The sequence below is a fragment of the Caloenas nicobarica genome, chromosome 7 (genome assembly GCF_036013445.1).
Source record: "Caloenas nicobarica isolate bCalNic1 chromosome 7, bCalNic1.hap1, whole genome shotgun sequence".
Classification (NCBI taxonomy): Eukaryota; Metazoa; Chordata; class Aves; order Columbiformes; family Columbidae; genus Caloenas; species Caloenas nicobarica.
The window spans coordinates 18554978-18572219 of NC_088251.1; the positions used below are offsets into that span (position 1 = coordinate 18554978).

Here is a 17242-nt window from a genome sequence, read left to right on the forward strand (position 1 = left end):
ATTGTAAATTCTTACGTTAGTGTTGCCCACTAACTGATCAAACAGCAAGAAGTATAATGAGGCTGCAGTTTCTTCATCTGCTAGCCCAGTGCAAATTAATAAAACACTGATAAAAGTTTGAACTACATTAAGACAGTTGTGACAGACATACTATTGGCAGTTCTGGTTATGTATCTTAGTTATTCACATTCCTTTGGGTTACTATTTGACGGTTCCTCTGAGATCTTTGGAAGCTATTTCTAGGTCAGTCCATGACCTCTGTTGATGCTCTATCAGACTGTAGAACACAATAAATCTACAGTATGGCCAAGAACTGATGAAGGAAATTAATAACTTGCTACAGATTAAATGCTGCATTTTTAACACCTTTCTAAAATATTTGGCTGTTGGAAGTATCTTGGAGGTTCCCACCAGAGGTAGTTTCTTGCCTGTAGTTATGAATCTGAGAACATATGGAGAAGGTTGGCACTAGTGGTGGAAATATAAAGATTTTCCTTGGAGAACAAGATATCTGAAAATGGTGGCCAGCCTCACAGTTAAAGGATTCACATCCGTGTTTGGATGATGAAGTTTGAAGAGTTCTCATTTGTGTTGTATGAGCCTACAGGTACTCACTGTGTTAGCTGCAATTACAAGGAGTTCAGATATCTTATTGATGTTATGCATCAGGTTGCAACCTTCAGACCTTTGAGGTAAAGCATTCTTCTTGTATTTTGTCTTGTTTTTATCGTTTGCTTTAGTGATGTAAAGTGTAGAAATCGGCTTTAACATTAGGACTGAGATTGAGTGTGCTCAGATTTACCTTGTGGCTTTGATTTGGACATTCTGGGTGGCAGCTTCGCACACTCTCACTGCATCATCGAGGCTAATGCCCTCAGTCCACAGTCCACAGATGTAAACAATCTGATCGCGTGGCTGCAAACTGCCTTCCACACTGGCAGGAGAGCCAGGCACTATCTCTAGCACATAAATACCTTGCAACTTGCTTCCAGCTCCTCCTGTCAGCTTCAAACCTAAAATAATGAAGAGAGAGCATCTTTTGTGGCAGCATGTTTGAATTTTGCTGTCAGGGACATAGAGCCTAACAGAACAGATGTGGGTCATTGAAAGATAGGCTGAACAAATCAACATTATAAACAACAGACTTGCCTCAGCGAGATGGTATAAAAGCTGGACTGGGAGAGTGGAATGCAATTATATGTCAAAAGAGTATGGAAAAAACTGAAATGGTATTGTCCATCTCTACACTTCAGCTATTCCATAGTGCTTTATTTCACCTAATGTTGAATAGTCATTTCAATAAGACACTTAGCTGCATAGCAGTGACTCCATACCAGAGTGCTTAAGTGCTTTGCAACAGGAGATACCTATATAGCACAAACCAGAATTGTGCAATGATATTCAAGCAGCCTCCGAACAAGCTAGTTTCTGGACTGAAAACCTGAGCAGATAAATCTGTGTTGTTTCCTGGATCTACAGGTTTATCTGTGTGCAGTACTTGCCACATTCTGCAGCAATACTCACACTGTAGGGATTTCTTTTATCACTTGTATTGCACAATGTACATAAAGCCTTGTGTCTGTGGTGAATCAAGGATTTGAGTGGAGGGTTTTTAATCTAATTACCAACAACTTCTGTATAACAGTAACATAAAAATATGAGACTAGACATCTACCAGAAACTTCAGCTGATAGGACGATAATGCAAAGATATTTGCCTAATAAAGAGATATCAGTCTTCCCTTTAAGGCCTTGCCCAAAATAATGCTCTCCCTTCCTTGGCCATGGGCAATGGAAGAGAGCATAAAGGTGTCAAGGTCACACAGGATCATATTGATCCAAGACCACAGTTGCTTATGATTACCTCAATTGCTGTATTCCCTGTCCTAAATCATATGCATATTTTTTCCTACACACCTAGCTGTCCATTGGCACCTTTGGTGAGAGTAATTTCAGGAATCTCATCTGGCCTCATAGAGGGACGTGGATCACAGTCAGCACGACCAACCACAAGGTGCAGATCAGGAGGAGAGCTTTGCAGTAAAGTCAGGGCTTCATTGCATGGTAAAGATGTGACATCAGTTCCATTCACCTAAATGACAAACCAGTAAAATGATGTCATAGATCTCATTGACCATCATGTAGCTCTCTCAACACTCTAAATTTTACATATAAACTGAAATTAGTTTTCACTTTAATGTTACTGCTTTGCTCTGGTATTTAATGTCAGTGAATGCGACAGTTAAGATTGTAGTAAGATTTCTTCGTTGAACTTTTATTTTTTCTGAATGCAAAGCTTTCATAAAAATAGCTCCTTTTTCTTGAAACTGAAGGTCTTGTAACAAAAAAAAAAGGAAGACAGACTAACACAAGAAATAGAAGATGAATCAGACTAAAAACAGGCTTTATTCATATATTACAAAGGACATAACTCCTGCATCCTTTGTATGTCACCTATCTTATTACATTAATTGTGTTTATGTCACTTGATTGGGAAGACTTTTAATATCTTGGTTGTCTTGTATGGCTGCTATATGATTCATGTTATTTGCCTGGTCATATAATCTATTCAGTTTGAAATTTGTCCCACTGAAGTCAGCAGAATTACATTTATTACATGATTCATTTGCACTTGCATTCCTAAATATGTGATAAACTGGATCCTACAGAATGAAGAATACCAAAGCTAAATGATGTTGATCTGCAAATATTCTCTCCTCTGTATAAACTCAAAGGATTACTGTACCATAATGATTCTGTCTCCCCTTCTTAGTCTTCCATCAGACAGGGCAGGCTCATTCAAGATTTCATCAATATACAGGCAGTTGTCCACTTTGTTAAGAACTACAGAGAATCCATAACTGTTGTTCTCTGACTTTGTCAAAGTCACAAAGATCTCCATTTCCTATTAAAATAAGCACAAGATATGTCTGATGTAGGCTTTTCTTTTGCTTCACTAACGTATCCCATTTGGTTTTATATGCAGATAGGAATCAGATCCTCAGATGGTATAAATAAGAACATACATAAGAGTTTCTCTGATCCTGCCACTGCCTTATTGTAGAATTAATTTTACTTCTTTTCTCCTAAGTGGAGTGTCATGGTGATTGATTGATTTGGCCTAATAAGGCAGCGAATGCGATCAGAGACTGGAATTTTGGCATTTGAAATGTGTAAAGAAAAGCTTGGAGTCCTCTGAGCTGACAAGCATGGCAATAGTAGGGTGCAGAGATTACTGTTGTTATTGCTACCACTGTTCCACTGAAGGAAATGGCTGGACTTAAATTTTGTCCTCGGTGTTCCACAAATTAGTGGGAATTCAGAGCTCACTACTGTCACCAGGAATGCAAGATGTTCAGCATTTGGCAGGACTGAGCCCTACATTTTGAACAGCAATTAGCACAAGGATCACACGTTCTTATCAGGACATTATAGTAGTATCACTGTAACAAAGTGATTTTCTGCATGGTTTTAAAACATGACAGAAAAAAAAAAAAAAAGTAGCTGACTCAATTTTAGAGGCCACTAGAGGGCTTTTAGGCCTTTGTGTGCTGGGAATAACACTGCAGAATGCTGGAAAGTTGAAGATATAGTAAGATGGCAAAAGCAGGGATATGGCCTTAAGACAAATGGTAAAGAATTCTGGAGAGCTGGGCATAGAGGAAGTTTTGCTTTACTTGAAGACTGTGGGCATTCAGGAAAGTAAAAAAAGCCATGCAGAAATACTATAGTCAATGAGTTAATGTTTAAGAATGTTGCATTCTTAAAGTTGTTTCTTTTCCCTCGTCATATTCTGCCTGTTAATAAGCTGGTGCCCATCACATACCCTAGTGCAATCTTCCTTTTCTTCCTTCTCTTCCAGTTCCTCCAAGTCTTCCCATTCATTGTCACTGTCATGTGTCTCTCTAGCAGGCAGGGATGATGAGAAAGGACCACCAACACGTGGTTGTGGGGTCACCATGGTTGTGGAGAGCGTCTCGGAGCTTCCATCTCGTGAAAGGGAGGTCACAGACATTGAGCTGATGGTGAGATACTCTTCATCAATAGGGGTTAGAGAGAGAGTTTCAGGCACACATTTTGTGTTCGATAGGTCATCATGGCTCTTATTAAATATGTGGCTGGAAAATAAAAAGATTGCAGTGCTGGAGTTTTCCTCCACATGCTTTATTAGATGGCCACCGAAAAGTCTACTGACATATATGACCTTATTTTAACTGAAGTACTAGTTATGGTATTAAATTGCAGTCTGGGTCCTCCAGTGTTACTGTAAAAATAAATAAGTAATCAATATTTGGCAAAGCTAGTTAAAATATTAAAAATCTTTCAGAATTTGAAAACAGTCTCTGCAAAATCTTGCACTCTTTTTTTTAAAAAAAAAGCATTAATTAGTACTTTGGTTGCTTCTTGAAAAGAAAAATTGGACAATTCCTAGATCATTAATTATTTCATCTGACATAAACAACCTAATTAGCTTATCTAGTAAGTGTTATGCACATTACAATACTACTACAATTTTCACATTTGCATTTTTCTTGAAAAAGGAATGCCAGACATATTCCTGGCCCCTACAGGTCTTTCCTCAGTAACTAGAGCACAGATGAGAAATATGAAATATTAAATGAATCTTGTCTCTCCATAAAAAATACAAGTCCTGACTTCTCTTTGTAAGCCTGCATTTATTTTTATGCTTGCCTTGAGGCATAAGAGTTACCTTACGGAAATCAATAGATTTCTTCAGTTACTTGAACTAAAATTATTATTGATTTGATTAGAGTCAGAGTATTTAGCACTTTTAGTGTTCAAGCCCTGACTGTAATCATATGTGGTGTGTTCAATATTGGTTTGGCTGTTGTTATTCATGAACTCTAATAGACTAGTATAGTCTACATAGAATAGCATTGTCTCTCACTAAATTTACCATTAAAGCTAATAGAGAAGACTGAAACACTTTTCTTTAAATACTTGTTTTATTCATATCAATCTTTATTGAAATATTGATGTGTCATTCATCTTAAAAACACTTAAAATGGCATCACTTTCATTAACGCTTCACAGAGCAATGATGCCCTGTCATTTCATATGTAACATTTGCCTCGGATCTTTCACTATGTGCCGTCTCCCAAACAAATATATACAACCAAAAGGAACATAAATTGGGTGTCTTGTATGAAATCATAGAAGATCCTCATTGTTGTGCTCTTGTTTCAAAAGTTGTCTATAGTCAGAAGGAAAATATAAAACAAAGTAGCAAAATGGGCATTTTGTCTGGATATGGCTAGTGTTTTTGAAATACTGACCAAAATAAGGAAAACATAGGCTCATGTCATGTGCCCTCAGTGAGGGAAGCATTGCAGTCTGCCAGCTTATATCTGTGCAGAGAGTAAAGAAGTTGGCCATCTCCAGTAGCACAGCAAAGCTGACAGTAAGGCTGACAGTTTGTGCTTTAATAGCTGGACAACAGTTACTTACAATATTGTGGAAGAAGACTGGGGCAATTAAAAGCAATGTTTAAGGATAATGGCAAATGCACTCTGCTCCTTTCTTTTGGAGACAGGAAAGAGCAAGTTCAATGGATGTTGCTCAATATGGGTGTCATAGAAGCTGTCACATGCTAGTGGAGTGCTGACTGACCTTCAAGGCGTATGAAAGGTGTTTGGCAGAGCTAAACAAGCTCAAGGCAATGAGCCAGCAGTGGCTTAATCATAGCACAGCTTCTACGCATCTCTGCATCACCATGGAAAATAACATGAGTCTTGGTCCTGCATGCCCATATATGAGCTCCACCGACATGCTCAACTTTCTTTTGGAGTCTCTTGAACCCTACACCTGGACTTCACAGGGGAAAGCTATGGGTTACAGTTTTTCAAAGCAGCTTTTTTAAAGATTCTTATTGGTAGCAATGAGAAGAAGAATGAAAGAAATTTTCCATGTGAAACCCTGAGCAGGGAACTTTTAAAATTCATATCAGAAGATTCCTGCATAAGAAGTTTTGAGCAATCTGAAGAAAATAAATTTCTTCATTAACGCTTATGTCCTTCTGGGTTTCTTTATATGTTTTTAGATGGAAGGATTATTTAAACTGAGATGACATTTAAAATATTGTTCAAAATGCATACCGCCTTAAACTGCTCTGGCTGCCTTTTGAAAATGCAAAAGCTGAAACTAAATTATATCAAGAATGCACCAAACAAAAACATTTACTTCAGAACTTCTTTATGAGGAAGAACCCAAAACTTTTTTTGGAATTCATATTTTCCCACAAGAAACTTAGTTTTGTTTAAACTGTATCTCTTGGCAAGTATGTTTGCTGCAGACATGTATCTGCTGCTTTTATTCGCAGCAGTAGAGAAGCATATATGTAAGCTGAAGTTTCACTCAGGAATGTGAGTGAAGATTCTCCTCTCAAGAGAGAATAGCTACAAGTACAAATTCCTACTATGGCCCCACTTGACTTTCAGTCAGCTGGTGCCGTGACTCCTCAGAGACTGAAATCTCTGACTGTCTGCTTCTGTGCTTGATGGATGTCAAGAGTAACAAAAGGATTTCAAGTGACTGTATGGAAAAATAGAAATTAGTTTCCAGATAAAATTACTAAAGTTGTAAGTTAAAGGTCTCTGCAAGACCTTTAATTTGTCTTTCCATCAGTCCTTTCTGTTCTGATAATTTATATTCTTTTGCACTGGGCAAGATTTTTAAAGTGGAATGGATTGTCTTCTGTGTGCCAGTGTTTGGTATATCCAAAAGAGTGTAAAGGGAGGCTGCGTCCATTTCACTGCATTTTATTGTACAACTTGTCTGCCTTGGGGCTTCTATTGGCTTCTGAAGACTGGAAAATAACTTTTTTTTTTTCTCCTGGGTCACAGTTTGTCTTCTGAGTTTTTTTTATTTGCTCTGAAAAAATTTGAAATTAAAAGATTATACAATAAGAAAGAAATTTTTGATGCCTATTGAAGTCAGCTCTGAGAAAATTGGAATTAACAGAGCATATAATAAATAAGAAAGCCTTTCGTTCCTATTTAAGTCAATAAGTCTTTCCACTGATTTCAAACAGCAGCCAGCTTTGGCTGAACAGCATAAATGATTACAGTAGTGCAGCACTCATACAACTGTCTTGCAATGCAGACTTATGCAAAATTCTAAGAAGATGATAATAAATAGAGCAGATTAGGATAGTCACAATAAGATGGCAAAGCAAAATCTTCAGTAATCAGCAGCGATTGAAGAAGATAGTCCTGTACTTAAACCTAAGCAATTCACTTTTAGAATTCTAAGAACTGAAGGAAAAGCTGCAGAGTAGATTTTGTAATTTCTTACCGTTTGGCCCATCCAAATTCACATGGTGAGTAGCAGTTCTGCTTCACTTCTTCTTCTAGGGAGTGTAAGACTTCAGAACTGGCAGCTTCTTGATGAAATTTCCAAAGATGCTTGTAGAAACTTTCCCTGGTAGTCATAAATTTCTGTAAGGACTTCTCTTGAAACTCAGCATCCTGCTCTTCATAAGCTGAGCTGTCCTCTTCAGGAGGCTCACTGAAATCTGCTGCCACTGGAGAATCCAGGCAGTCTTCGAGGTCTGGGGAGGTGCTACCTCCATCACTGGTAGACTGGTCCATACTATTTCCTACCTCTGTACTGCCTGGCATTTCTGCCACAAACTCCTTAATTGGAGATGGTGCTGGAGTCTATCAAAATAACAGAAAGTTTAGTGTAACCCTTTTTTTATCTCCCATCTTCTTTCCTTTAAGAATAAAATAGTTTGAACAAGCATCTGAATGTGAAAAATATCAAATGGTAGCTAGAAGGCAGGGGAAAAAAAATAAGAGGGAGGTAATCTCACTAAATAACTGCTTTGTCTTTATGCTCATCTTTCACATTCTTCAGGATTTCCAGACAGGAAACTACTACACAAGTTCACTTTTCCAATTAATTCTTTGCTAAAGGTGGCTGATGTTTAATTATTTTCATATCATGCCTCAACTTTGTGTCTATATTCTCTTCATTGTGTAGAGCTGGCTTCCAAATTTGACTCCTGTGTGACTAACCATAGAAATCAGCCAAGGGTACATTTTAGGAGAGTAATGGGAGCCAGTTTGTTATCTGGAGATGGTCCTGCAGTCATTTCTGTCTGCCCATGGACAACAGTTATAAACCCTTGTGGGACAGGAACCATGAGTGGCATATTCTGCATGGAGCAAGAGTGATGCAAATGCATGTTCATTATCAGAATACTTGTGTATGTGTCTGTGATTTGTGTTCAAGAAGGAGGAACAATAATGCTAGCACACCTAATGGCACTGGTTTAGTCTCTGTGGTCTCCAATGTTTGAATTTTTTTTTCTCCTCTTTTTCCCCTGTAGATTCTGCTCACTGTCAATAAGAAGTTCAATAACCAGTTGAAACCATTATTTCATTTATTAGAGTTAATAAAGCACTAGCCTGGATAGGAAAAGTTATATATTTTCCTCTCATTTTGGGGACTAATATAGCCACCTTAAACCCAGGAGTTATAATAGCTGCAGTTGAGAATATCTGCAGTTTCTGGCTGATGATCTAGGAGAGCATTTTTAGAAGCATCACTAGAAGATCCACTTGGGTACGTGCTGTTTCACTCCAATGACAATACTGCATTTCAAAAGTTGTTGTACTGGGATAAACATGTTTTACATTTTTCAGATTCCAATTATTTTGGTTGCTAAGGAATAATCAGTTGAACTCTAGAGCTTGAGTTGAAGCTGGGGTGGGAAATAAATGGAATAGAGGGCCTTGGAGAAAAGGGAAGGTTGCCTTGTTCAAGACTATATAGAAAATCTAGTAGTGTTTTTCTAGGTTTATAGAAGCTTGTTTACTTCCAGAAGCTTTGCCTTACCAGGGCACTCTGCTCTATTTCTGGTAGAACACCTTTTGGTGGTCTGCAAAGTAGTAGTGTGACTTCTGGAGGAGATCCTCGCAACAAGTGCAGGACATCCTAAGCAGGAAGAAGGAAATTAGGTTTATTATGGAACACAGTCTATAGTACATGTTATTTTACTAGCTGGGATGGAGACAATTTTTATTGTGAATGCCTAATTCCTAGTACTGCCTCTCAGAAGTGTCTGGGGGCCAAAAGTCACTACTGCATGGTTGTCATATAAGTGGACCACAGTTTTTATGTGAATGTGTATCTAAAACAGTCAGTTCTGTTTACAGAGTCTTGTTCTACTAACAGACACATAGTTTTAAAATAATACTTTTTGTGAAGAAAACAGAATTTTCAGACAAATGCAATCGAACTGCATATGGCAGGGACAGGTCTTCAGTCAATTACATCAGCATAGCTCCACAGACTGTCATATTGACATAACCAAAGGCAGACTTCCTCAAAGCCCCTCCTTGACTTAACATCTGTTCAGTGGCATGCAGCTTTCAGCTATAGTGGGAGATGAAATACTTAATCTAGAGGAAAAAAAATTCTGTAGGCTAAAACATGCTGTGACACCCCTGCAAAAACTGAGTAAAAAGGCTGTACATTACAGAGCAAGACAGTGCTGGAAAAGGACAGAGTCCAGGTCAGTGGGGGCGGGGGGGGAAAGGGTGCAATTACAGCACCGTGCCAAGGCATCTAGGAGATACAGCACCTTGTCTTTTGCCCTAGTTATTCAATGACATGAGTGACCTGTCAGTGGACAAATTGCATAATTTAATCATTTCTGTTTGTTACAATCTTATCTATTCAGTGCATATTCATATACAAAACTCAGGGATTTTTCATAAAGTGAAAAAATTACAATGTAAAAAAATAAATCCACGTGTAGTCCTTTTTTACCATTTAATTTCTGCGTGCAAATATAGAATTTCTCATTTCAGGTAAAAAAATTACACAGGATTTACCTCACCTGGTAGAGATTTGAAGCTGAGCTATGGTATCCAGCATGATATTACAAAGCACAAATGACCACAGGGAAAAAAAATATTCCAATTATGCATAACAGGAACAAAGACTCCAACTAAATAACAACTGGTGTTCATCTAACAGCAGACTTTGAGCATCAATAGTAGAAAGTTATAGGTTAAATAGCAGAAAAAATTCTCTGTGTGAATTCTGTTAGAAAGGAAATTCTCAATAAGAATTCTAGAGAAGAATCCTACATAGAAATCAGATTAATCGTATGCAAATTCTACCCTCCTCTAGTGATAATTAAGTTTAAATGCAGTTTCATCCCATTGTCTTTATTAACGTTACCCATCCAGAGTCCCAGTGATAGTGCTGTCTGGTACCTGATACAAGAGTCCTTGAATAGGTTTCCCATTCACAGCTAAAATGATGTCTCCGACTTCAATTCCACCATTCTCTTCAGCTGGCTGCCCTGGAAACAGTCTTTTGATCCTGACAATATCTCCTCCAAGGTGTTCATGAGCATCTCCTTCCATTTGCAGTACACTAAAGCCGAGACCTCCAGAATTCTTTGTCAATTTGACTTCAAATATATTATCTGTTCAAAGCAAGGATTGGGAAAAGAAAGGTAGCTGTGGCACATATACCTCCTAAGAAGGTGATGTAAATTATAAGCTCAGCAGACCTTTTCCCTGTGTGCTGCAGAGGTAGATCTACTGATACTAAGGTCAAAAGAAGGGTCTGAAGTTCCTGTAACTTAAAATCCCATAGGCAGAATGGGGAGAACTGGATTCTATGCCACAGTGTATGCACAGACTTTATGCCATCTAGTATGAGCCCATAAAGGAAGAAGCATTTTGTACCAACTTCAAAAGGTTCAAATGCTGTTCTCTTCTGACATTCTTCTGTAAGTGTTGGGTAAATCTTATTACTCTGTAGCTGCGCTGACCAGCATAAGCTGGAATTCAAGCTACCACTCTTTTCAGACAAGAACAAGAGACCGGCCCCTTCTGAAACACCATGTTTGCAGCTGAACCCCATTCTGCTAGGGACAATGTAGAGGTGCAACTGCCCCATGGGAAAGCATGGTTCAGACTTAGTGTTTATGAGACAGCCTTACAGTAAAAGATACAGCATTTATTTGTTGGCTGAGTTCAGTGAAAGTGATCTCTGAATCCTCTGCTTTTAAGAAATGAAGTGATGGCAGGTGACAGTCCTGGCCCTGGGGCAGCAGTTCACCCCAGCTTCATCACTGATGCAGTAACAGCAGCTGTGCCGGTGGTGCTCTCCTTAGGTGACAAACTGGCAACATCAACACGGCTGCTTCCTGCCTAAGAGTGCTCTAGAGTACAGACAGGGACATCCCCTGCCAGCCCCACCTTGTGAAGGCTGAGAGATACAGTACTTATGCCAAGGATAAACTCAGCTATATCTAGCAACTCTGACTACATCAGAAATATTTTTCTCAAAATCAATTTTTGATAATGCCATTAATATTGCATATTATATTTTTATTCAGTATGCAGTTTTCCTTCCAACCACAGAAATTTCATAGAACTATTTTCATTCATTCTTTTCTTGCACATTATAAGAAGTCACCCTGAGCTCCTTTTTTATCTCTCACCATCTGTCAAAAAGCAGTAGTCCTTGGTGCCATCTGTGAAGGATGTTGCCACAGAAACAACTGCACATTGGTCCTCCTTTCTGTCACTAGCAGTCAGGCATGGCTCTGGCAATTGGTAGTTTCCCCTTTCTAGAACCAGCTTGGCAATCTACAACAATGATGAACAGGTTCCAGTTACACAGTACACACTGAGCCCTATCACACTGAGCCCTATGTCTTTTTACTTTTCTTTTTTAGGAGAATGACGTTGGGTGAGGGGGAGAAGTCTCTTTTGACCCAGCTTTGCTACTGTGCTTCATACTAAGTGCAGTTTATTCTGCTGGCTATCTTATTGAGCTCTGCTGTTGTACAAACCTGGCCAGACTTCTTAAGGTGTTCCACGGCCTGTTTGTGGGTGATACCACAGAGGCTGATGCCATCTACTTCCAACAGACGATCACCTGAGGCAAAAGAATACAAGCAAACAAAAAATGGTCAAGTCGTTCTGATGTTCAGGTTCAATGGATGTAAACCTTGAGGCTACCCACATTGCAATAGATCTTCCTGCTTACATATGTCAAATTATGTTACCTTGTATGAAAGTAATACTGCTAGTTACACAGCATTCTATAACTAGCACTTAAAACATACCAAGGTATTCCAAAAATAAATGCAGTGATAGCATCTGGTTATCACAGCAACACTGACCATAGATGTCAGTCACTAGCCTGATGTGCAGCTACAGAGATTAACTGTACAATGTTTGTATGAAGCTCTTGTTTTTTCAGTGGGATCTCTACAGGCAGCACAGGGACAGGTTGAGGAATGATGGACAGCATATTACGTTTCAAGGTTGTGTGACCTCCGATCCCCAATGTGATTCATTGTCTCTGTGGCAAGCATTCCATACAAAAAACTGAGTTCTGCAGCCCAAAGTTTTATTGTCAGACACATTACCTATCTTTATTTGTCCGTCATTATCTGCAGGTCCCCTGGGAATAATTGACTTCACGTATATCCCACCGTTACGCACACTAGTGTTAATTCCGCCCTGCAAAACATATGGCCACAGATTAGAGTGGAGTCTTCACGTGTTCTTCCTGTAATAAAAATCAAAGCATTTTACACATGCATTGCAAAGCAACTGCTTCATGAATCACATTTTTTTTTAAATAAAGGGCAGGGGGGGGTGTTACTCCAAAGTCCCATCTAGTTGTAGTATACTTCCCTAGGCTGTAATCTTATTTTATTTTCTCAGGAAAATGCAATGCATTTCTACATGGCTATATAAAAACATTTACTAAATGTTCATAATTTTTTCCCTATGCTAACATAAAGATTGGGTTGTATCTTTCAGTCAGTCTTTATCCCAGCTTCTAAACTATACAATATCCATTCAGCAACTATTAACCTTTCAGAAAATATATAACGCATGGACCCGAACTTTTGCAGCCACTTGAAATCCTACAGCTCAGAGAAATTCCAGATTAACCTAAGAATCATGTTCTGCCCAGCTACATCCCCTGGCCAAATTCAGATGAAAAAGCAGCCCTCAAATTCTTTTGCAAGCAATGAAATGGCTGTTGCTTCCCACTCCATTTCAGCAAGGACTGTAAAGACATCTCAGCCTGGAGGGGTAAATACAACTATGATAGCCAGGGTAAGGTATTATTATTCAAATGGGGCAGACAGTTTTCACTGCTGCCTTCTCTGGTCCTCTAAGCATATGGAGAACTGCATTTCCTTTCAGCCCTTCAGCATGATGTGGCTTCTGTTACACTGCCTCTTGAGGCACAAGCCAAAGCCACATCAGGGGCTGTCTGTGGGCCACTGCTTCAGCCCACTTCGTGGTCCTGTGCAATTTGTTTGTACAGACACAGCTTTTGAGTTTCAGGAGCTCGAGGAGAGCAACAAAACCAGTCGTGACTTGGAGAATTCTTTGCATCACTGCATTTTCTAGAGGCTCTGGCTATATACCTCCCTGACCAAACTCCACGTTCAGTGGTAGGTTTTGTTCTCAGGCTGAGTAAGGATGAAAAGAGCTGGTGCTGTCATGTGCTTCTTTCATAGATTCTGTGGGCAAGAAAGGGGGAATGGGCAGAGCCAGTACTTTATGCTTTCTCTGTCAAACAATCAGACAGTTAGGTTTGAAATGGGCCATGCTAACAGTTTTTGTTATCAGCCTATTTTTTAATCTTTGTTCCACAGAAATACACTTCTGTAAGTGTTTCTTGGTCATGTAACAGTTTACAGACACACTGGAAGATTAACAGTAACACTTGCAGTCACACTGATTCCAAAAGTCCCGTCTTCTTTAACAAGCTCCACAGTATAGATTTCCTTTGAGTTGGTTTCAGATGAAGATGGTAAGTGCGAAGAATCAGTTTCCTGTCTCAAAAATATAAACACTAATGAGACCACAGCATCTCAATAATAAAGAGGGGAAAAGGAAGAAAAATGAGAGAGTTTCCAGAAGATATAGAAGGTTTGAGCCTGCTGTCATTGTAAGCCCGGATGGGTACCACGTATATCCTTAACGTTATTTCAGGCTTACGCTAATGTTACTTAAAATGTAATCTGTCTAGATGTGCATTAGCTGAGTATAGATAGGGAGGCTCTCTAATAGTAGGAAATTAGACATAAAACGTTGCTGTTCTGTGTCTGGTTGAAAACTTAAGAGATTGAAAGAAAATAATCAAAATTTTGTACCTCCATTGGAAAAAGGAGGAGAATTTTTAATAACATTTTGTGGAACAGTTTCCTTGTTTTTTCTCATGTTCTAGACATGTCAATTATGTTGACATTTACAATGTAATTTAACAAGCAACATCTTCCAAGGTTTTCTTTCTCCTTTCCTAATTTTTAAAATTTCTCGTTTACTTTCCACTTTTAATATAGCTGGCATGTTCTTAAGACACATGCTGGCCATGATGTTGCTGAACAGCATCAAAATCTTAGTTACCTCCACATCCAGGCTATCAGCTGAAGGAACTGGAATCCTAGGGCCCAATTTTGGTGCTAAGTTCTGGGAAAGAGCCTTCTCAAGTTCATCTGTATTCATGTCTTGTTCTTTGGGAAGAGCTGTATGACAGTCCTGAATCTTTTTTCTCCCACTGTCTACACAAGAGATTTCAGATCCACTAGTGCTGTTTCCTCTTGATAGATTCTTTTCTTCATTTAATCCATCTTCATACATGTCTGTAAAGTCATGTCAAAATAAAACATTGTTGAATGCAAACAGTAAGTAAACTTGAAAGCAAATATTATTATACCTCAGCACAGGAGGACACATCAACAGGTTGTGAAATCAGATCTATAAAATGAGTCAGTCATTGTAAAATGGAGTGAAGCTATAATAAGTGTGGAGAGATGTATCTACTTCAGCACTGCAGAGGACTATGACTCTCAAAGAAAGAAATGCCAAAATTCTCTTGGTATTCAGCAATGCAGCCCATAATAGATTTTTTCACACTGCTTGTAGAATAGAGATCACATGATACCTACTAGAAGTTGACTATCTTCACTGCTAGCCTATGGTTATTATAACTGGCACTGAGTAGCAAGAGAGTACTACTGCATCCGAGTGCCTAATAAATACTAGTGTCCTGAGCTAACTATTAGCATTCCATAGCCAGCAAAGGCATTTGCCTTTATACCTTTGGGTTGAGATATGATGAGCTCCACTTCATCGGGAGAATTCTGTATGATTTTAACTGCAGTATTAAACGAAACACCCTCAAGACTAATATTATTCACTGAGATGAGTCGTCCTCCTTCAAAAAAAAAAAAAAGAAAAATATAAACCCAAGAAAAAGCACATCTATATAAGGAAATAAATCCAGAGTGGCTAACTTTAAACCATAAATGCATTTTAGTTCTAATTAAAAAGTAAGGACAATGACCTGGTTTGATATTTCCAGCTCTGTCTGCAGGTCCCCCAGGGATAATTGAAGCGATAAAGATACCGAGGTCTAATTTTCCTACATTTTCTCCTCCAATAATTACAAAACCTGCAAAAGTGAGATAAGAGAATGCAGAGACACTGGCAGTATTAGAAAAGGTGAACCTTAGGAGCACAAAAGACTTACAGCATAAGTTTTATACATGGTATGGAGAATGGGGAGCTCTGATTTACATGGCATCAAGGTCTTGCTTGGGAGAGCTTTGAACTCACATTATAAGTAAAGTGTGCTGGTGACTTTGGTGGCTGTTTAAATACAATTTCTCAGTAAGAATATTTTGCTGCCTTGGGACTTTAAAAGATTCCAACTACTTTTTTACAAGAGTCATAAACTTTGTGGACCTTAGTATTTAACATCAGTAGTAGGAAAACAGTATAAAAGCTCATTAGATAAATTCAAGCATTGTTCTACGTATGTAGTCTAGGCCATGTAAACTTCTAATGGATATGTAAGAGATATATAAGAAAAGTAAATCTATTTTCAAGTAGTTCAGTTTCACTGTCCTAGCTCAGAATACTCTGCCTGCTGCAGAATATGTTCTTCTCACTGGTAGAATATTTGGCTTTGGGATCAGGATATTCCGCAGAGACCTGCACCATTTAGAAATTTGATTTGATTTTATTAATAGTCAGTTGTGAAGTCAGGTGGTCCTCTGAACTCATCCACAAGAACAGGATACAGTTTGATAGTGTATTATATAACAAGAATATTATCCAAACAAGAATCCAAAAATCAGGAAACATTAGTGTTAAGCTCGTGTACACATTTTGCACCCCCACAGGCAAAACCTGAAAGCTTTGAACAACATCATCTCCCCTGTGTAAGGTCTAAAATAAATAAAATCACTCTGCATGCATTTCAGGTACAAAACTAGACTTTTGTTCCTTCTACTCTTAGCACTTGGTCCCCTTGACCTCTGTAGCCTTAGTTAATCCTCTGAAAAAACTGTGGTCTTGATGTATGTGCTTAGGTCTCTTCAGTCCTCTAAGTCCTTTACAAAGTTGGTAGTCTTATTCTATAAGAAGAATGAGGTGAAGAAGGTTATAATCTTGCTCAGCTTGAGTCAGCAAGTATCGGGGTTAGCAGCAGGATCTGACAGTCTCAGTAACAATCATAACATTCATGTTCCTTACTTACCAAATCCATTCTTAGGGTCACGTTTTAGTCTGACACAAATGATTTCTCTTTCTAGACCACTTAGCAAAACTTCCTTTTGGATGGCTGGTGATCCAGGTGCTGCAGAAACAAAACAGCTAGAATAAATGCAGATTAATGCAAGGAGACAGTAGATTCATACAGTGTGAAACACTGAGGCTTCAAAAATTAAAAATATGTTTTGTCCTTGTTTTCAACATTATTGTTACTTCTGAATTGATATAATTCAGGAAGGAAGGTCAAACAAGTGTTTGGAAATTTGCCTTCTTTAGAAAAGTATGTGTATAGTAGCTGTGTAAGCTCTTCCTATAATATTCCTTTCTGGGAGAGCATGCATTTATCTTCAACATTTTTGTTAAGATTAGGATATCTAAGGAGTCAGGCTTGTAGTTCTCATTGAACATGAGGGTCACCTGGACATAAAATCTCCTATGGGTTCCTTTGGAAACTCTAGCCTTTGGCCCTATGGGTCCTTTTGGCTCTGTAGGTGCACTCCAATCAGCACTGATTGGTGATCATGACTTTTGTAGTGTTAACTTCACTTAACATTGTTTAATTGCCACAGTGTGTTTAAAGTACAGTTCAAATTTTAAAATGGACTAACCAAATAATCATAGCTTTATTTTCCAGAGATCTGCTCACTGTGTGCACGCAAT

At 38.6% G+C, this 17242-nt stretch overlaps 1 protein-coding gene across 1 annotated transcript in view; it reads right to left on the reverse strand.

Annotated features, from left to right (window-relative positions):
* Positions 1–201: 201 nt before the first annotated feature.
* Positions 202–17242, reverse strand: part of FRMPD2 (FERM and PDZ domain containing 2) — a 45451-nt gene continuing 28410 nt past the window's right edge. Inside the window, exons 18-33 of the mRNA XM_065639047.1 lie at positions 16569–16667; positions 15372–15479; positions 15126–15242; positions 14432–14667; positions 13753–13857; positions 12427–12520; positions 11845–11930; positions 11491–11638; positions 10250–10464; positions 8862–8960; positions 7314–7678; positions 3826–4117; positions 2746–2904; positions 1917–2091; positions 803–1013; positions 202–277 (exon numbers count right to left, since the gene is read on the reverse strand). Of these exons, the coding sequence (XP_065495119.1) occupies positions 202–277; positions 803–1013; positions 1917–2091; positions 2746–2904; positions 3826–4117; positions 7314–7678; positions 8862–8960; positions 10250–10464; positions 11491–11638; positions 11845–11930; positions 12427–12520; positions 13753–13857; positions 14432–14667; positions 15126–15242; positions 15372–15479; positions 16569–16667 (2585 nt within the window). The remainder of the gene's footprint in view (positions 278–802; positions 1014–1916; positions 2092–2745; positions 2905–3825; positions 4118–7313; positions 7679–8861; positions 8961–10249; positions 10465–11490; positions 11639–11844; positions 11931–12426; positions 12521–13752; positions 13858–14431; positions 14668–15125; positions 15243–15371; positions 15480–16568; positions 16668–17242) is intronic.